Below are 21,906 nucleotides of genomic sequence, written 5' to 3' on the forward strand. Positions count from 1 at the left end.
CCCCATAGATGGCAGCCCACCAGGCCCCCCGTCCCTGGGATTCTCCAGGCAAGAACACTGGAGTGGGTTGCCATTTCCTTCTCCAGTGCATGAAAGTGAAAAGTGAAAGTGAAGTCACTCAGTCGTGTCCGACTCTTAGCGACCCCATGGACTGCAGGCTACCAGGCTCCTCCGTCCATGGGATTTTCCAGGCAAGAGTACTGGAGTGGGGTGCCATTGCCTTCTCCAGAAGAGGTTTGGCATAGTAATTTTCTCTGATTTTTAATTTTTTGAATGAGTCTTATAGAGTAGGTAAAAATAACCACTTAATCAGTTGCCTGTCCTTTAGGTACTATACTGTCATCTGACTTCTCTAAGGATCCTTTTCATTTTAGGAAAGGAGAAACTTATTTCTGAAAGAAAATAACTACACTTACTTCATTCTCCAACAAAATGAACCTGCCCCGATCAAGGGCTTTACTTTTACAAGCCTAAGTTGCCAGTACATGGAATTCTTGAAATAAATTATATTCACTGGGACTTGGCATCATTCCAATTCTAGATCATTCATTTAACATGAGCTTGTTTGTTCACTTCTTGAATATCAGCAGCTGGTAAGTGTGACGCATCCCAGATGACCACAGACCGCCAGGCCACCCTCAGCAACTCCCTGTCCCTGGGCCCCGGGATTCCCTTCTTCCGGGACCAGCCCTCCAGCTTCCTTCAAGCACCGTGCTCCCCGCGCCTCCACCACCAGCTTCAGCCTACTCTCCGTGTCCCTCCAAACCTTTCTGTAACTGGGGGCTTAGCTCAGCTTCCGCTCACTTCTGACCCTCAAGAACACCCACAGCGCAGATCTGCTTAGCACCCAAACAGCACCCTCTCTTTTGCTGAGGACGTGTTGTGTGCCAGGAACCAGGTCTTAATTTGTCTCCAGTTTCTACAACAGCATGACCAGGAGAGCATTTTTTACCCACTTGGCACAGATGAAGAAACTGGGACGCCCACCGGGCATGGAGCTGGCCCCGCAGAGTGAGGCAGGAAGTCCAGTTTCTTCAAAGCATCATCCCCTCCACGTGCTCCCTTTTGCCCCCGAGGTCAGTGGGGTGAAAGGCTCAAAGGAGTGGAGACAGGGCCCCGGTGACAAAGAACAACTGTGCCATGCATGCTGCTCTCACGCGCCTCCTCCACATCTCCACCCGGCAACACTGGTGTCAAGCAGGTCAACAGCAGCGGCCTCGGGGCTTATACTGACGCACACACTTAACGGGCTAGCAACACTCACTCTCCTTCTGACTATAATCCTCGTCAGCTGGAAAAACCTGAGCAAGGAAAAGAATCCTCTTCCTTACCCAAGGATCTGAAGTCAAACAGCAACTCTCCTCCCTGCTTCCCCTGCCGCTGCGGGCAACAGAGGCACTTCTGGATCTTTCCTCCCGGGCGTAGGACGGAAACTCTCAGCTCCTGCTGAGCAGTCAGCTGGTGGTGCAAGGCACTTAATCCCCATCAGGTTCCCTCACATGCACAGTCAGGCAGCGAACCTGGTTCCTCTAGATCAAAGGCAAGGAGAGGTGCAAAGCAGAAGGAAGACAGGGGGTGCCTGGCACTCAGACAGACGTCCTCTTTTGCAAGGAGCTGATCACAGGTCTCTGATTGCTCCTGTCACAGACGTGTATGGTCCACCAGTGACAGGGATGCCAGTCTCACACAGGCTCTCTACCAGCATCGGCCTCCAGAGAGATTCAGCGCACGGCCGCAAGTGAGGACCAGAAGTGCTGTGGAGACTCCTTTATAATATCACCCTGAAATATTTATCCTCCTTTTAAATCTCATCCTGAAATATTTATCCTCTGTATTCTATGATGCCCCTAAGGCATTAGTACAGTCGTAATTTGCCCCACACAACAGCAACGGTTCAACTCAATACACAGAATTGGACTTATAAGTAAACTGACAAGCATACATAGCCATTTGCAGGCACTGGTCACCAACGAAGGGGAGTGACCAAGTTTGGGAACCAGTGACCCCTCTGGGAGGACAAAGGGCTCGCAAAGTCCACATGGGAACCTCAAATCTCTCCTGCACCAATCGAGGGCCTGCCAGCAGATCACAGCATCTTTCCAGGATTCTGCTTCCATCTGGTGAAGTGGGCATGATGGTAACGCTGCCTCATGGGTGAGAATGAGCAGGGCATCAGGTGTGAGTGGTCACCCTGTAAGCAAGGCAGTGAAGGCCCGTGGGGGTCCAGCCAAGGCAGCCCTCCCGGAGGGGAGACGGCACGCGGAGTGACAGGGCCCCAGAAAGAACCCTGCAGAGGCTCCCAGGCCTTCCTTCCTGGAGGAAGCTCCCGAGACATCCACGGTGCCCCTCCTCTGGGCACGGACCCTTCTGGGCCACCAGGCCCTTGCATTCAATGCCATCCCCACCTGTTCTTTGACTAGACAGACCTTTGTTGGCAAAGTAACGTCTCTGCTTTTTAATATGCTGTCTAGGTTGGTCATAACTTTTCTTCCAAAGAGCAAGTGTCTTTTAATTTCATGGCTAAAATCACCATTTGCAGTGATTCTGGAGCCCAAGAAAATAAAGTCTGCCACTGTTTCCACTGTTTCTCCATCTATTTGCCATGAAGTAATGAGACTGGATGCCATGATCTTAGTTTTTTTAATATTGAGCTTTAAGCCAGCTTTTTCACTCTCCTCTTTCACTTTTATCAAGAGGCTCTTTAGTTCCTCTTTACTTTCTGCCCATAGGGTGGTGTCATCTGCATATTTGAGGTTATTGATATTTCTCCTGGCAATCTTGATCCCAGCTTGTGCTTCATACAAGCCGACATTTCGCATGATATACTCTGTATATAAGTTAAATTAGCAGGGTGACAATATACAGCCTTAATGTACTACTTTCCCAATTTGGAACCAGTCTGTTGCCCCATGTCTAGTTCTAAGTGTTGTTTCTTGACCTGCAACCAGATTTCTCAGGAGGCAGGTAAGGTAGGTGGTCTGGTATTTCCATCTCTTCAAGAATTTTCCACAGTTTGTTGTGATCTACACAGTCAAAGACTATGGCGTAATCAATAAAGCAGAAGTAGATGTTTTTCTGGAATTCTCTTGCTTTTTCTATGATCCAACTGATGTTGGCAATTTGATCTCTGGTTCCTCTACCTTTTCTAAATCCAACTTGAACATCTAGAAGTTCATGGTTCACGTACTGTTGAAGTGAACAACCTCAGATATGTGAACGATACCACTCTAATGGCAGGAAGTGAAGAGGAAGTAAAGAACCTCTTGATGATGATGATGGAAGAGAGTGAAAAAGCTGGCTTAAAACTAAACAGATCATGGCATCTGGCCCCATTACTTCATGGCAAACAGAGGGGGAAAAGGTAGAAGCAGTGACAGATTTCCTCTTATGCTCTAAAATCACCACGGATGATGACTGCACCCATAAAATCAGGACATGATTGCTGCTTGGCAAGAAAGCTACGACAAACCTAGACTGTGTTAAAAAGCAAACACATCACTTTGCCAATAAAGGTTCATATAGTCAAAATTATGGTCTTCCCAGTTGTCATGTACAATTGTAAAAGCTCAGCCATAAAGAAGGCAGAGTGCTGAAGAATTGATGCCTTCAAACTGTGGTGCTGGAGAAGACTCCTGAGAGTCCCTTGGACAGTGAGGAGATCAAACCAGTCAATCTTAAAGAAACCAATCCTGAATATTGGAAGGACTGATGCTGAAGCTGAAGCTCCAGTATTTTGGCCACCTAATGAGAAGAGCCAACTCATGGGAAAAGTCCCTGATACTGAGAAAGATCAGGGCACCAGGGCAGAAGGAGAAAGGGCATCAGAGGATGAGATGGTTGGATGGCTTCACCGATGCAATGGACATGAACTTCGGCAAAGTCTCGGAGACGGTGAGAGACAGGGAGGCCTGGAGCACTGCAGTCCATGGGGTCACGAAGAGTTGGACACAACTGGGCAACTGAACAACAAACAACATTTCCAGAAAGCCCTGGCGGTTCTGTGGACCCTGGTGATGACACTGGCACTGCAGCACAGGGCGTCGCATCTGCTGAGCTCAGCACCGCAGCTCCTGGGCTGCCGGTAGAGCCTAACAGTCCCCAGCATGTGAGGCCAGCATCCTCCCTTCCTCTGTAGAGTACCTGCCAATAGCTGGGTATGTGAACAAGGATTCCTTCTAAAAACTGGGGCTTCCCCTCTGAAGCATGTAGCCCTGCCCTGTGAAGCAATCAGGAGCAGCCCCCAGGATGCTGTGTGTCCAACCCACTCCTGTGCTCCTGAACCAGGGAGGTAGGTTAAAGCTGCACATCCCAGACCCAGAGGCCTGGACTGCACGTTGCACCCAGGCCTCCTCAGGACCCCACACAACCCCCACCAGCACTCAGCTCTCCAGCTTTCTCCTGCCACTCTGGACTCATTGAGCCCAAAGCAATGCCTCCCACTTGGGACAGACCTGTTGGGTGTATTATGAGGCTCTTCTCCACACAGAGGCCCACAGGGGCTGCACGTGCCCCCCTCAGAGGCCTTCCAGGGCAGCCATGGGCAGGGGCAGGAGGGGAGGAGGACTTGATACTGTGCCCATCTTGCAGGTGCTGAAACTGAGACCTGAGAGATTATATGACCCTCTTGGGTCACCAGCCAGGAAGTGCAGAACCCAAAGCCTGCTCTCCACAGCACTCCCTGTGGCCAAGGCTGCCCAGGCCGCCTTCATGGACCAACTGCCCACAGCATGTTCCTTCCCAGCCCCTCTGAGGACCGTGGCCCCTCCTAGAACAGGGCTCTCCTCTGAGTCAGGAAGACAGGGTGGGGTGAGCCAGCCACCACCTGTCGGGTGAAAAGCTGGCATGTCAGGAAGACACGTGCTGCTCGGCAGGCCACAGATGGTCGGCATCACTTCTACTCTGTGGACTGAGGGGCTGGAACCTGCAGTCGGCCTTCCCAGCCCTGCCTGCCTCGCCTGTAACTGGGTTTTCCTTAGAGAGTTTTGGGAGAACAGGGCAGACAGGGCTGACACGCACAGAGGAGCGCAGGCCTGGGGTCACCGCCTGAGGAGCGCGGGCAGGGCAGGGGCGCCCTGGCTGGGAGGGTGGGAGGCGCCTCGGCAGCTTCAGTCAGGCCGCAGCCTCGTGTGACCGCACCCTAGCCATAGCGCAGCTCACTGAGCATGCCGGCCCCAAGTGGGGGGGGTGCTTTCTGCCTTCATCATGGTGCCCAGCACACAGAGTGCCGCATCTGCACAAGAAGGGGCCTTTCAGCGCCTGCGGGTCCTCCCGGCTCCCCATCAGCACCTGGACCCCACCCCCTGTGTGTGTGTCTGTGTGTGTGTGTGGGGGGTCCTCCCAGCTCCTCACCACCTGGGTCCCACCCTGTGTGTGTGTTGGGTGGAGGAGGGACGTGGGCAGGGCGGGAAGGGTGGTCCTCCCAGCTCCTCCTCAACACCTGGACCCCACCCCCTGTGTGTGTGTGTGGGGGGGGGGCTCGGGGGGTGGTCTTCCCAGCTCCTCACCAGCACCTGGACCCCACCCATGTGTGTGTGTGTGTGTGTGTGTGTGTGTGTGTGTGTGTGTTGGGGGGGGTGGTCCTCCGGCTCCTCATCAGCACCTGGACCCCACCCGTGTGTGTGTGTGTGTGTGTGTGTGTGTGTGTGTGTGTGTGTGTGGTGGGGAGAGTGTCCTCCCGGCTCCTCACTAGCACCTGGACCCCACCCCCTGTGTGTGTGTGTGTGTGTGTGTGTGTTGGGGGGGGGGTGGTCCTCCTGGCTCCCCATCAGCACCTGGACCCCATCCCATGTGTGTGTGTGTGTGTGTGTGTGTGTGTGGTGGGGGGAGTGTCCTCCCGGCTCCTCATCAGCACCTGGACCCCATCCCGTGTGTGTGTGTGTGTGTGTGTGTGTTGGTGGGGGTGGTCCTCCCGGCTCCCCATCAGCACATGGACCCTTCGGAGGTAGAGCCTTCTCGCAGCCCCAGAACCCCAGAGGTCACTGTCCTCTGGCCTGCCCAGGCCCCCGTGCTCAAGCACGCCTCCTGGAGCAAAGTGAGGGACGAGGGCCATGGCCTGGTGAGGGGCACACCTCAAGGACCCCCAAAAACCTGGCGAGGTTTTTGCCAACACATCAAAGCAGCAGAACTCCCACCAATCAAAACTCTGAATGAAGCCCCCAGATACAAGTGTGCGTGCACACTTCTGTCTCCTGTACCTGTTCATTCGTACAGAGAGACACATACAGACAAACACGCCGCGCGTTCTGCCCCTAGTTTCTTGGTATCAGCAGTTTCCTTAGCCCGGCTGCTCCACCACAGAGCACACTCTAGTCGGCTATTTGGACAGTGATCAGTTTCCTTCATGAAGTTCTGGCCTGGGGAGCTGTCCCTTAACTTCACCGCGATGCCCTAAAATGCCTGGTCGCCATGGGCTTTCGAGCCGGGCACCAGGGTGAAGGCTGCAAGGTCACTTGGCTGTGACTCCCGCTCTGGCACTGCAGCCACCAGTGCACCCAGGGCCGACCTCAGGGGAGAGACGTGCCGGACCCTCTGCAGCACCAGGAAGGCGCGAGCAGGGCCTGCCAGGCGCCATCTGGGGAGCGTGGGTCCAGCCCCCACAGGCTGAGCGCAGGATCTGGAGCTGCAGAGACGCAGGAGGGGGCTGCAGGGGCGGCTGTGAGCCAGGACGGGGCCAACCAGTTCTCCGGACCCACCACCTCCTCTGCAAGAGAGGAAGGCAGTGTTCTCATCTCAGGGCCCTGGGAACCTCGGGGAGCATGGATAGCCCAGAGCCTTCCCCCACCCCAGGCAGGCAGAGTGCTGGGGTTCCATGCACCCCCAGGGTGGGTCGGGGTCAACCAGAGTAGAAAGTGGTTCAGTGCTGGCAAAGTGAGCTGGAGAGACCACTGCCCCAGGCATGTCACCGGCAGAGTTCCCAGTTCTGAAAGCAGGCAAGGGAAGGGGAGGTGCTGTCTTTCAGAGACACGTATTTGGGACAGACCCCACGGGACAGCCCGAGCACGTGCACAGAAGGGCCCTGGGTGTCCCCATGGAGGTGACAACTCATGAGGGGCTACATCCCAGCGGGAGTCGGGCCTAGCGCTGCAGAAGCTTCAGACCGGGGCGGCTCTCTGCCCTCAGCAGGGTCAGCCCAGTGGGCACCCCGTGCGCGGGTGGAGACGGCTGGGGGTGGCCGGCCTGGGACTGGGTACAGCGCAGAGGGGCCATGACTTGCGGGGGCAGGGAAGGGGGGGTTGCAGAGCGCTCCTCGGGGCCGTGGGCCGGTACGAGAAGGAGGGGTATCCAGGCCGCCCTCTCCTGCCACAGCAGCTCAGCGCGGACCTTTTCTCTGAAGGTGCAATCAGTCAAACAGCCGCCTCTGCTTAGAATAAAAGCAAACATTTTTTTGCCTCTCAAGCCACAGGAGTGGAGTCAGAAGAACATGCTCCAAACTGGGCAAGAAGCCCAGCTGGGTCCTGTATGGCGCTGCCACCGTGGGACCCCAGACTCACCCTGCCCAACCTGAGCATGGCCATGCTGCCCCCCAACCCCAACCCAGAGGTGGCACACAGCACAACCCAGGCCTCCTCATCCGGAACCTTCCACAGCACTGGCCCGGGCTCCCTGGGGGCGGCCCTGCGCCCCGCCTGCCCTCTGCCCGTGCTAAGCCAAGAGGCTGGGCTGTGCTGTGTGCCACAGGGGATCTGGGTGACTCAGGGGTCCCTGTGCCTCCCTCAAGGGAATCAGGAGCAGCAGTGACAGAGAGGCCTGGCACACGCTGCCCGCTGGGACCACCACGCAGGGCTGGGGGTGTGGGACCCTCCAGGAAGTCTCCAGTGCTGAGGGTGGATGCCCCTCAGTCTCGCCCTTGCAGCCTCACAAAGTCCGTCCTCACAAGACTTCCCGCCTGATGGTCAAGGTTCCAGAACGCTCAACCAAGGACAGATGACTGAAGCAGCCATTTGAAGTTCCTTCCAAAACAAACCTCGATCTGTAGGTCTTTGAAGCTGGCCTTCTTCACCACCCAAAAGGGCCCATGTCTAATCACCGGCAGGAGGAGCTACTGAAAGGTCACTCGTCAGAAGTACGTGAGAGTAAATTTTTTCCTTTTTTCTCAAAGACACAAGACTCACACAAGGATATCTGTTTGCATTAGCATTAGGTGTGCGTGTGCATACAACAAAGAATGATTTTGAAGCTTAGGCCCAGGACTAAACTTACAAAAACCCACACAGATGTAGCTCAGAGTCCACTCCCTGGAAGAGGAGGATTCCTGGTCACTAGCAATGACACGTTTTTAGAGGGGACAGAGAGGGGAAGGCATCCAGTCACAGCTGCTACCTAGCAAGCGGCTCTACTGGAAACCAGCAAACTTCAGCCTGACCTCAGCTGGGTGACGACATCCATCAGTCCCGCTGGGTAGAATCCCAGTGCCTTCTGCAGCACAGGTTACTCATCGGCACTGCTGGGAAAGCCCCAGTGTATCTCAATATGGTTTAAACCCAGTTTAGATATCAAGAGCATGGTTTCATCCACACCCAAGTGGGTAACAGTGTAGCACAGCTCCCCTCCCCTTACAGACAGACCCCCTGCAAGACAGACAGGCTGGGGCCTGGGACCCTTTGCTGCAGTGCCTGCACCTGAACAAATGTTTCCTCAATCTACAAAATATCAAGGACCTATAAGTTACAAAAATAACTGTGTGCATGCACAGTTGGGACAGATTATGGACAAGATGCAAAAAGACCAAAAAAAACAAAACCACCACCAATCAACTGCCACGTCTAAAGAGCCAACAGCAACACACGGGGTTGGGACAAAAGCAGGGTACTGTGCCTGCCCCTGCACACAGCACCACCGAAGGGCTGGCGAACCACCTGTGCTACCGCTCCAGCCGGAACCCTGGACACACCCCCACCCCCACACAGGAAGTAACGTACTGGGCCCAGCTTGCCCTGCACCCCTCGGGGGAGCAGAGGGGCCTGTTGCTTGTTCTCGCCCTCACTGCAGCAGGGGCTCCAATGAAGACTGGCCTGGTGTCCGGCCTCTTTTTCTCTTGACTGGGGAAGGCCAAGAACCCCGGTGGGCCTGGTTCACAGGACACCACAATGACCACACGGAGGGGGCTGTGGCCCCCTGCTCTGTTCACATGCATGGGGGCCAGACACTCAGAAGCAGTCTCACCAGCGCAGGAACCTAGCGCTGCCTTCCACGGAGGAGCCCACACAGACGAAAGGCTTTATATAACTTCCCCGATAATTGTTGCTGAAGTGAGGAACTAGACTCTTTTTTTTTTATAAACCACACTTAATCACAAATCCTTATTGATCTTGCTCTTTACGTAGTTCCTAAGTATAACTCATCTTGTTCATTTCCACAATTATTGTTCTAATTTTAGGCCATTACCATTTCTTGACTAGATTTTTGCAGTATTTCCCTATTGGTTTCCTTGCCTTTAAAAAAATTAATTTACTTATTCTAATTGGAGATTAATTACTTTACAATATTGTGGTAGTTCTGCCATACACTGACATGAATCAGCCAGTGGGTGTACATGTGTCCCCCATCCTGAACCCCCCTCCCACCTCCGTCGCCGTTGCATCCCTCAGGGTCATCCCAGGGAACCAGCTTTGAGCGCCCTGTTTCACGCATCAAACCTGGACTGGAAATCTATTTCACATATGGTAATATGCATGTTTCAATGCTATTCTCTCAAATCATCCCACCCTCGCCTTCTCTCACAGAGTCCAAAAGTCTGTTCTTTATATATGAGTCTCTTTTGCTGTCTTGCATATAGGGTCATCATTACCATCTTTCTAAATTCCATATATATCCATTCAGTTCAGTTCAGTTCAGTTCAGTCGCTCAGTCATGTCCGACTCTTTGCAACCCCATGAATCGCAGCACGCCAGGCCTCCCTGTCCATCACCAACTCCCGGAGTTCACTCAGACTCATGTCCATCGAGTCAGTGATGCCATCCAGCCATCTCATCCTCTGTTGTCCCCTTCTCCTCCTGCCCCCAATCCCTCCCAGCATCAGAGTCTTTTCCAATGAGTCAACTCTTCGCATGAGGTGGACAAAGTATTGGAGTTTTAGCTTCAGCATCATTCCTTCCAAAGAAATCCCAGGGCTGATCTCCTTCAGAATGGACTGGTTGGATCTCCTTGCAGTCCAAGGGACTCTCAAGAGTCTTCTCCAACACCACAGTTCAAAAACATCAATTCTTCAGTGCTCTGCGTTCTTCACAGCCCAACTCTCACATCCATACATGACCACTGGAAAAACCATAGCCTTGACTATATGCATTAATGAATATGTATTAATGTTTTTCTTTCTTACTTCACTTTGTAAAACAGGCTCCAGTTTCATCCACCTCATGAGAACACAAGTGTGTTCTTTTTAATAGCTGAGTAGTATTCCATTGTGTATATGCACCACAGCTTTCTTATCCATTCATTTGCTGATGGACATCTAGGTTGCTTCCATGTCCTGGCTATTGTAAACAGTGCTGCGATGAAGATTGGGGTACACGTGTCTCTTTCAATTCTGGCTTCCTCAGTGTGTATGCCCAGCCGTGGGATTGCTGGGTTATATGGAAGTTCTATTTCCAGTTTTTTAAGGAATCTCCACACTGTTCTCCATAGTGGCTGTACTAGTTTGCATTCCCACCAACAGTGTAAGAGGGTTCCCTTTTCTCCACACCCTCTCCAGCATTTATTGTTTGTAGACTTTTTGAAAGCAGCCATTCTGACCGGCGTGAGATGGTACCTCATTGTGGTTTTGATTTGCATTTCTCTGATAATGAGCGATGTTGAACATCTTTTCATGTGTTTGTCAGCCATCTGTATGTCTTCTTTGGAGAAATGTCTGTTTAGTTCCTTGGCCCATTTTTTGATTGCGTCATTTTTTTTCTGGAATTGAGCTGCATGAGCTGCTTGTATATTTTTGAGATTAATTCTTTGTCAGTTGCTTCGTTTGCTATTATTTTCTCCCATTCTGAGGGCTGTCTTTTCACCTTGCTTATAGTTTCCTTCTTTGTGCGAAAGCTTTTAAGTTTAATTAGGTCCCATTTGTTTATTTTTGCTTTTATTTGAAATGAGGAACTAGACTCTTGAACATTCAGAAACGAAAGGAGGCTGACACAAAAAATGCAAATGCTGTGGCAACTGGTTTCATGTTGTGGGAGCAGGGACCTTCCCCTTGTCAGTAGCTCTTCTCAGAAAACAGGGGAAAGGGAGAGACCGCAGGCATGACGCCCCATCAAGAAACAAACTGCCTCACCACGCACTGCGCAGAGATGGGGCTGCCTGGGCACCACTGCCTAATACATTCAGGGAACAGAGATTATCAACAATCAGACTGAAAATCCCAGGCCCCTCAAGAGTGAGCTCCTGTAGGTCAACATGCTGCTGGAACACTACATTTCAGCCCAGAAAAGAATCTTTTTCTCCTCTCCTCGAAGATAGCCAAAAGTGGTAACTTGGACATGCTCAGATCATCTTGCTTTATTCTTTGGGACACACACTTTGCACACATACACTCTCAGACACATATACATGCCTACACACATACACACATACCCACATACACATCCATATTCACTTATGAGGAGGAACTTATGACAACTGGGAAGATCTCACATTGCCAGCTCCTGTGGGTAAAGAAATTCCTGCTCCAGAAACATACATACACAGCCTCAAACTTTTTTCAATCACTGATGTAATTCAACTACATTTAGAAAAACTGAAAATAGATTATTTTTTCAATGAAAACACACAAAAAACACTTCACCATACACACCATACACCACCATAAATAGAACAAAAACCTTATAGCTTTAGTTATCATTTTCCCAGAATAAGAAATAACTACTTCCAACCATACAAAACACACAAATTTAAATGAAGACAAAAAAAGTAAATAAATGAACACAAGGTTGAAGTTTTTATATACTGTAATAAGACCTTTTACGATTAATCTTCCACATAAGCATAATATTATCAATTTCCTGGCATTCAGCTGTTTTCATTAAGATTACAGTGCTTCACTCTCTGTAAAGTCTGCTTTGTTAGACCACAGGTTCAAGTGAAAAAATCCATGGCAAAGCCACCAGGATTAGAAACCAAAGCATCTTATTAGACAATCAAATTGACATTCCCCATTAATCAAATACAGTTGATACTGTAAAACATGGCATGTCTCAGATAATTATAGTACCTACCTAACTGAATTGCTTTGAATATCCATACTTGCAAGAATTAAAATTTGAGTCCAAATATAGTTATTCTCAAAATAATTTTCTTTCTCAAAGTCTTTCCTCTTACCTATTTAATGCCCTTTAACAAAAGTATGTGCGTGTTAAATTTGAGAATAAAAATGTCCCACAGTACATATATATAATGGAATATTGCTCAGCCATTAAAAAGAATGAAATAACACCATTTGCAACAACATAGATGGACCTAGAGATTGGCATACTGAGTGAAGTCAGAGAGAGAAGGACAAATATCATACAACATCCTTTTTATGTGTGGAATCTAAAAAGAAATGACACAAATCACTTACTTACAAAACAGAAAGAGATTCACAGACTTAGAGAACTTATAGTTGCCAGCATAAAGGATGGGCAGAGGGATAGTTAGGGAGTTTGGGATGGACATGGACACACTGCTATACTTAAAATGGATAACTGACAAGGATCTACATACATGGAATTCCGCTCAATGTTATGTGGCAGCCTGGATGGGAGGGGAGTTTGGGGGAGAATGGATACTTGTATATATATGGCTGAGTTCCCGTCACAGTTCACCTGAAACTATCACAATACTTAATCAGCTACAGCCTAATACAAAATAAAAAGTTTTCAAAAAAATAAAAATAAAGCTCAACTTATAGACAAGCATTTTTTTTAAATGTCCCATAGAATAAATTATGAGCTTAATAACTACATTTCATGGTAAAAGAAAACCATGAATCTTTTTGTTAAGGCTTGATATCAACTGATCCAATTAACACAGCCATACAGCTGTCTTTGTTTTCCAGTTTGATGACAGATGGTTTCCTTCTTCAGTCTCCACAGCGGAGAATGTAGCTAATTTGAAGACTATTGGGAAAGCTTAAGGAAAAAGAAACTTCGTTGCAAGAACTATATCACAAACCACCTTTCACCCCTAGTTTTCCTACCACAGAGATAATTTGGGGAGCATGTGTAGGTAGAAACAAAAAGTATTAATTTTCTTTCCTCATATTTGGAATTTTGGTTATCCTTCTCAGCTCCTTGAATTTTATCAAGTAGCTTGGGGGAGGACTGCCTCTCCCTCCTAAAGGAAACTCAGCTTTGTCACTGCCTGAGAGAGTCCGACACCCAATGCTGGTGGGATTTTAGATGAATCTATGTGCATAAGTGGAAGGAAAGCCACGTCACTGATTTAGGATTAGGATCCTGCCAGTCTGGACATTAGGGGGAGGATGGATACATATATATTTAAATATATGTATACTTAAAAAGCACTACTTTTTAAGGTAGTGCTTCTCAGACTTTTTCCAGCCTAGGAAATTCCACACTGATGTCATCAGGAGCACGTGCCAGGCACACATGCACACACATATGCACACACCCACACACGCCTGGGCAGAGCGAACTTGGGCAGGCTCGTGGGTTCAGCTCTTCCTACAGCTCTCGCAATCAGCACTCCATGCTGCAGGAAGCAGATGGCCCCGTGGGTGTGGGCAACAATCCATCCAAGAGACAAACCAGAGGAACGTTTTTTCCCAGGAAACTAGCCCACACGAAGTCCCCTCCTGGACAGCCCCTCCCTGACTCCCATATGCCTTCCGTGCCTCGGGGCCCCACCCTCTGCCAAACTCCACCACTGGGCACGCAGGGCCCTGACTGCTGCTTTATCCCCGGTAGTAGCTCTGGTCCACCTCTGCGCGATTTCCTTATTCACCACAAGGGGAAAAGGTTTGCCTATTTTGATGGGTGCCTAGAATGGCATTAAACATGTAGTAGGTGCTCAGGAAATGTTTGCTACAAGAATGAAACATCACAAAAGTGAATCTGTTAAAAAAAATGATCACTGTGAAATCATCAGCCTAAGGAATTCCTCGTTTTGCAGAAGTGACTGTGCAGATGCAGCTGCACGGGCAGGACTGCAAGACCTGAATGAACGTGCGGGATGGAGGGACCGACGCCCGGAACAGACGGGCCTGGAGCAGCCCATGCGGCCAGACCCAGGGGCGCCATGCTCTCCCCAGTCAAGCAGCGGAGGAGGAGCGGGCCTTGGTAGAACCTCCTGATTTCCCGTTCTGTTTCTTGTCTATAAAAGTGTACAATATCATTACCTCACAATTTGTATTTAAAAATATGATTTGGAAATGTTTGCACTACTATGAACGGGAGAGGCACGGTAAGGTCTGACTCCCAGGAAGCTGGAACAAATGTGAGTTGCTGGGACAGCTCATGGTCAGCCTTGCTGCTGCTGCTGCTAAGTCGCTTCAGTCGTGTCCAACTCTGTGCAACCCCATAGACGGCAGCCCACCAGGCTCCCCCATCCCCGGGATTCTCCAGGCAAGAACACTGGAGTGGGTTGCCATTTCCTTCTCCAATGCATGAAAGTGAAAAGTGAAAGGGAAGTCCCTCAGTCATGTCCGACTCTTAGCGATCCCATGGACTGCAGCCCACCAGGCTCCTCCGTCCATGGGATTTCCCAGGCAAGAGTACCAGAGTGGGGTGCCATTGCCTTCTCCTGGTCAGCCTTAGAGTCCCTTTTATTTTGTGGATAATGCCAATTTGACAGTTTGACCCAAACTTCTTTTTTTTCATTTTTGGTTTGCAGGATCTTAGTTCCCCAACCAGGGACTGAACCACCGGGCTGTCTGCAGTGAAAGCACGGAGTCCTAACCACAAGGCAACTTCCATGACACCAACATTAAACCAAACGTTCAGTTTGAATTGCCAATATCTATGCTTCCTTCTCCAGAGCCGAGACAGCTGGGTGGCTGGAGGTGTCTCGGTGCCCTGTCCTGTGACCCGGGGATTTGGGCAGGCCACACGTGCACCCCACCTCACTGTCATCATGCTGGGCTTCCAGCCTCTGAATTCTGTACGATTTGGTGAACACTCTTCAGTAAATACAATGCTGTGTCCACCTCTGAGACATCATCTGACCTGTGTCACTGCCTAAAGCACTCCCTGGCTCCCAGACCCTCCCTCCCATCCTCGCCTTCAGAATGTGGTTCACGGCCTCTTTCTGAATGCCTTCTTGGCCTTCTGGAAGGCTCTTTCCCAGCCCGTCCCCTCAAGGGTGTCTCCTCACTGCTCAGTGTCAAGCGTCTGTTGGCAAGCAGGCCTGGGTCCTCTTGGGGCTGGGCCCACCACCTTAAATGCCCAGACCCTGCAGCATGTGGACCACTTCTCTCTTTCTCAGCATCTTTCCTGGCAAACAAGCTCTTCATAAACAACTTCAGAAACTGGAAAGGGTGGGAAGAGGAGCCACTCTCTCATCGTCAGGATTGGGGCGGTGCTGGCCATCCACTCACTGCATTTGTCCTCCGGGACTCTCAGCCGGGGGGACCGGGGCTGGAGCCTGCTCTGCTGCCCCCTGTACCCCATCCTGAGCCCCTCTCATGCACAGGCCTGGGACCCCCAGGACTGCTGTCCAGAGAGTCACCTCTGGTGGTCGTTCACAGCAGCAGCGGGAGTCACACACAGAGGGGGGCATCCCCAGCACCCAACTCCAGCAGCACCTGCCCCGGCATCCCAAAGGCATCATGCCCAGCACCTCTCAGTGATGGCACCTGCCCCAGCATCCCAAAGGCATCATGCCCAGCACCTCTCAGTAATGGCACCTGCCCTGGCATCTCAAAGGCATCATGCCCAGCATCTCTCAGCGATGGCACCTGACCCAGCATCCCAACGTTACCATGCCCAGCACCTCTCAGCGATGGCACTTGCCCCAGCATCCCAAAGTTACCATGCCCAGCACCTCTCAGTGATGGCACCTGCCTCAGCATCTTGAAGTTATCATGCCCAGCACCTTTCAGAAGATGGCACCTGCCCTGGCATCCCAAAGTTACCATGCCCAGGACCTCTCAGCAGAAGGCTTCCCTACCCCCGTGAGGGCTGACCCCCGGGACAGCCTCAGTAGCTTTCCTACCGTCCCACGAGGGACGGCCACGAACTCGGCCATGAGAGCAAGGCTCAGCTTCAGGGCCTCTTCCCTGGACGCTGTCAGCCCCAGGACTGCCGGCTGTTCTGTCAGCCCTTCTACATTCTGGGGAGTCACTTTACTTCTTACTGTGCAACACCCACGGGGAATTTTGTCTTTACATCAAACTTGCCCTAAATCGGGTGTGGTTTCTGCCTCCTCACTAGACCCTGGTGGATGCACCCAGACCCTGCGTGACTGTCAAGGCCCTCTCCTATTCTTCACCTAAGTTTTTCAAATAGCTCTAATTTAAGCTCCCCTAGGGGCCTCCACTTCTAACAGAGCTGTCATCAACCTGGGACAGTATTACTGTGTATTGGACAGGAATACGCTTTTCACCTGCCTGAGACGCCAGCTGACTCCATCTGTGAGAACCTCCCCTCAATATACGGGACTGAAATGTTCCTGACATTGCAGTGTTACAGCTGAACTTGGTTTTCCAATTGTCAGGCTTCCATGGGGAAGTTCATATGTTTCAGAATAATACTGTATAAAGACAAATTCAGGTACCAGAAAAATGCCTCTGGACGTTAGGGAAAGAAGGGGAGAAAAAACAGAAAGGGGAAAAAATATACTAATAACAGGGACTAGAGTGTGCATATTGAAGACTCTGGGTGCTAATAAAGAATTTTTTTTTTAATAAATCAAAATGGTTTAGGTTCCTAATTTTGGCCATTTTGATCAGGTTATGGCTCAAGTCTGCTGGCTTCCACAGGCACACACAGGCCATACGCAGGTAGGTCAAGGAGGCATCTGTCTGTGGCCATCCTGGAATTTCAACATCCAATCCATCTTACAAATTACACATTTGTACAAAGCACCAGTGAGCAGTAAGGTGTTCCAGCTTTCGTTTGGGAAAAAAGTGGGTTGAGGAGGCTTTTAGATATCACTGAGTTTAGCAGCTGAACAAACCAGATGATGGGAAACAAGCAAGTCACTCGGGAGAGCTGACCAAGGAGATGCACCTACCTGGCTCTGCCCCTCTCGCCATCCAAACAGACCCATTCTGCTCTCCAGTTCTGCAGTTTCACCAGATCATCCCAGTGTCGGAGCTTTCATCCATTGGATGCTCAGGTGCATCTGTTTATGTTACATGCACCTTCTGCACACGCTGGCCACTTCTCCAGGATGGAGCTGGAGGCTGTGTCGTCACTGCCTCCCTCCAATCCAAGCCCATCCTTGCTGACCTCAGGGGTGGTTCCCACGCTGGGCTGGAGCCTGGAGTGGGCTCAGGAACTGCGGGCTTTGGGGACCTGGGTTAGGCCCGGGAGTCAGGTGGCCTCAGAGCAGAGGCACACGGGACCTGGGGGGATGTGGGGCAGGGAGAAAGTCGCCCTGCGCATTTACTACCAAACCCTGGAGCACGATCAATGCGGAAGCTAAAGCACACTGGAGAGGCCAGTGCTGGGCCCCGAGGGTCCCCAGCAAGCCCTGCCATCAACTCTTCTGATCTGGGAGGAGACAATCCTGTTCTTAAAAATACCATTTTTGATGTTTATGTACACTTTGCCTCATTGCAAGAAAGATTTGAAGCAACTCACAAAACCATTCTTGGCACAAAAAGAACCTGAAACGAGGAAATCAGGGTGGCGGATGGAAGCAAGGGCACAACAGTCCGGACACGGTGAGGAAGTCAGGGTCTGCAGGAGGTGAGCAAGCGTCAGATTCAGAAAGTCCTGCCACCAGAGCTGGGGGGGGCCCCAGGGTGTGGGAGGCCATCTGGCCCTTTGCAAGTGTGTCAAGGTGGGCACAGCAACCAAGGGCAAGCAGCACGGACACTCACAGCGGAAGCCAGGGATGCCCCCCAGCCACCCTGCACGATGAGCACTGCACCGCAGATGCCAACACTGCCCCAGGGACACCCCAGGCTATAAGACAAGCCGACTGCTCCAGAACCCCTTGGTGCTGAGTCTAAGGCCTGGCTCCCCTGTAGGAGCTCACAAAGACAGGACAACAGAGGAAGAGACCCCCCACGCCCCACAGTGGCACCCTTCCTGAAACGCAGGAGCACATCCTCAGGTGCTTCTTAAACTTTCCTTCCTTGATGGCAAGGCCACATGCAGAGACAGGCAGTGCGGTGTCAGAACAAGGGCCGCCATGATCCTGATCATGCTCCCTGACGGCCCCTGGGGTTGGGCCCTGTCTCCTCTGCACAGGCCTGCAGGGCGACAGAGGAGGGAGTCTCCTGAGGGCTCTGAGCTTTCAGCCACGGGCTACTGCTGGGTACCGGGGCTGGGCCCGGCCCCCGGTTCCACCTCTCAGTCCTCACAGGCCTAGCATTTCTGAGCTGGACTGACGCTCCTCCCAGACAGGATCCAGTCAGAGACGGTGACGCAGATGGACCCGGGTGGATGCGGGTGACCTCAGACACAACCCTAAGGAGAGGAATCCTAAGCCACGTGCTGCGGCCAGGTTGCTACTTCTGCTGTGTCAGGACAAGAGCAACAGGCAGATAAGCGCCAACAGTTGGCCAGGCCCAAGTGTTCCCAGTGGTGAAGGCCATTCCAAGTCTGAGACGTGGACAGTGGACCCAGAGTCACAGAGCCAGTCTGATACCCGACCCCCGGCAGTCACGGCTCCGGCAGGCGGCGGGCCACTGACCCTCAGCCCCACCCCAGGCGCGGACCTGCCCTCACTGGAAGCGAAAGCCCAGACCCTCGGCCACCACCCCAGGCGCAGAGGTGCCCTCACCAGAAGCCAACGCCCAGACCCTCGCCCCACCCCAGGCGCGGACCTGCCCTCACAGGAAACGAACGCGCCCAGAGGCATGGAGGCCCACGCGGGAGACACGGCGGCATGCGGTTCCCGGGAGGCGCCAGGTCACTTACGAGCTCAGAGAAGCCTCGGACCACCTGGCGCCGCTTCAGGTTGGTCTCCCCATCCAGGCTGGCTGTCTCGATGTGGCACAGCCCGTCGGGGTCGCTGGAGGACAGCAGCAAGATGTCCGCGGGGATGGTCTCGTTGCAGCGGAGGCGCACGAAGTCTCCCACGCGGATCTCCTTCCAGAACCGGTTCACGTACTGCTCCTCCTCCCTGGCAAAGACACGGCTGTTAACATGGTTGGCGGCAGCTGACTGAGACCACATCTGGGTGGCGGGTCGGTGAACGCTCTGTGCCACCCTCTGGCATGTGGAAAATTTCCATAATAAGAAGTGCTGAGGAGCCCCCTGCTGGCACAGCAGGTAAGAATCCGCCGGCTAGTGCAGGGGACACGGGTTCAATCCCTGGTCCAAGAAGATTCCACATGCCACAGAGCAACCTAGGCCAGTGCGCCATGACGAGTTTTCTGTGCTCTATAACAAGAAGCTCATGTACCGCAATGAAGAACATCTTCCTCTCCCGCGGACGCAACTACAGAAAGTCTGCACACAGCAACAAAGACCCAGGGCGACCAAAAGTTAATTAATTATTTTGAAAAGGGAAGCACTTGAAGATTCCTGAAGGCCACAACCAGCGTAACTCCAATTACATGAAATATCTAGAACAGGCATCCATGGCGATAGAATATGGGTTCGTGGTTGCCACCGTCTAGGGGTTAGGGAGATGAGGAGAAGTTATTTACTAGGTACAGGTTTCTATTTGGGGTGATTAAAACGTTCTAGAACTAGGTAGTGGTCATGGCTGCCCAGCTCTAAACATACAAAATGCCACTGAATTATTCACTTTAAAATGGTTAAACTGGGGACTTCCCTGGTGGTCCAGTGGTTAGGACTCAGCACTTCCCCTGCAGAGGTTGCATGTTCAGTCCATGGTCAAGGAACTTGGATCCCACTGCCATTACCTGGTCAAAACTAATTACTTAATTAAAAAAATAAAATGGCTAAATTTTCCACTCCTAGGTATGTACCTCTAAAGAACTAAAATCAGGGACTTGTATAGGTATTTGCCTACCCATGTTCATAGCAGCATTACTCCCTGTAGCGTAAAGGTAGAAACAACCCAAATGCCCAACAATAGATGAAGAGATGTCCAAAATGTCATAAACCCACATAAACTGAAGTGAAAGTCTCTCAGTCCTGTCTGACTCTTTGTGACCCCATAGACTATACAGCCCATGGAATTCTCCAGGCCAGAATACTGGAGTGAGTAGCCTTTCCTTCTCCGGGAATCCTCCCAACCCAGAGATTGAACCCAGGTCTCCCACATTGCGGGCAGATTTACCAGCTGAGCCACAAGGGAATATAGTGGAATATTATTCAGCCATGAAGAAGAATGAAATTCTGACTCATTACAAAATGGATGAACTCGGAGGTCATTATGCCAAGTGAAATAAGTCAGTCACAAAAGGACAACTATTACACAATCTCACTTTTATGAGGTCCCAACACAAGACAGTCACAGAGACAGACAGTAGACAGATCTGCAGGATGGAGCCCACACAAACGGACCCTCCCCATGTCACTCGAGATGAAGTGGATAGTCACTCAGAGCACTGCCGCTACAGTCAGCTTTCAGCATCTGTCAGTTACCATGGTTAACAGATAGCAGGATAAAAACATTACGTGTGTATTTCTGCTTAGATTTTTTATTCTGGAAAATTGAGCTCATTAATCCTACAAAGGACATTTTAAGAGTTCGTTGGAGGCAGTCTGGTCCACATTTATAAATAAGCAGAGAACCAAGACTCTATCTCAAGATGTCATTCTACATGAGGAAGCTGCATCAAGAAATCCTCTGGGCTATACTGTCAGGAAAATAAAGAGCCCTAAAACACAGTCCACTTGCACACTCACCCTCTCACTGGCCCCTCTCATAAAGTGACCTTCCTCAGCTGAGCTCCCAGAGACCAATTCAGCAGTGAGTCTGGGTCTCACCTGACTCCTGAGCTCTGGCGACCAGTCCTGAGTGTCAGACTTCTATTTTATTCTGAGGGCACCCATGGCAAACGTCCAGGGGCTCCTAGCATCAGCTGCCCCAGGTGCTGAAAACTGAAGAAGCTGTTGTAAAGCCTGTTTTCTTGCATTCCTCTAATTCAGGAGCACAGTAGTTTGGCTGCTACAGAGCCAACAAAGACAAATTAGATACAACTTTGTCCTCAGAACTAAATGCAAGGTGTACATACAAATATTAAAAGAGGAAGAGACGTAATACAATTTTATCAAACATGCTGCTGCTGCTGCTGCTGCTGCTGCTGCTGCTGCTGCTGCTAAGTCACTTCAGTCGTGTCCAACTCTGTGCGACCCCATAGATGGCAGCCCACCAGGCTTCCCTGTCCCTGGGATTCTCCAGGCAAGAGCACTGGAGTGGGTTGCCATTTCCTTCTCCAATGCATGAAAGTAAAAAGTGAAAGTGAAGTCACTCAGTCATGTCTGACTCTTAGCGACCCCATGCACTGCAGCCCACCAGGCTCCTCCGTCCATGGATTTTCCAGGCAAGAGTACTGCAGTGGGGTGCCATTGCCTTCTCCTATCAAACATGGTGTGTATTCAAATAATACTTGACCAGCTTATCTAAATTGTAAGATATTATTTTGCAACTTATGAAACTCATTTCTTGTAATTTCTTGTACGTGTTTATTACTTAATTGCCTTTACTTTTGGAAACATGACTTTGTTGAAATCAAAAAAAGTAAAAGCCAAATGCAAGACCAAAGCACTAGACAGCACCCGCTGGGGGTTGTGGCCTGCAGCCCACAATGGGTGCTCTGGGCCCAGCACCCCCTCCAAGGCCAGGACACTGTTCAGATGAGCATCCCCCAGCTGGACAGTCCCCCAGCCC

The 21,906-nt window shown here is 51.1% G+C and overlaps 1 protein-coding gene across 1 annotated transcript in view; it reads right to left on the reverse strand.

The window, feature by feature from the left end:
• Window positions 1-21,906, reverse strand: part of ATP10A (ATPase phospholipid transporting 10A (putative)) — a 180,744-nt gene that overhangs the window by 80,753 nt on the left and 78,085 nt on the right. Inside the window, exon 2 of the mRNA XM_068991490.1 lies at window positions 19,017-19,221. Within this exon, the coding sequence (XP_068847591.1) occupies window positions 19,017-19,221 (205 nt within the window). The remainder of the gene's footprint in view (window positions 1-19,016; window positions 19,222-21,906) is intronic.

Source organism: Capricornis sumatraensis, chromosome 19, assembly GCF_032405125.1.
Source record: "Capricornis sumatraensis isolate serow.1 chromosome 19, serow.2, whole genome shotgun sequence".
Taxonomy (NCBI): domain Eukaryota; kingdom Metazoa; phylum Chordata; class Mammalia; order Artiodactyla; family Bovidae; genus Capricornis; species Capricornis sumatraensis.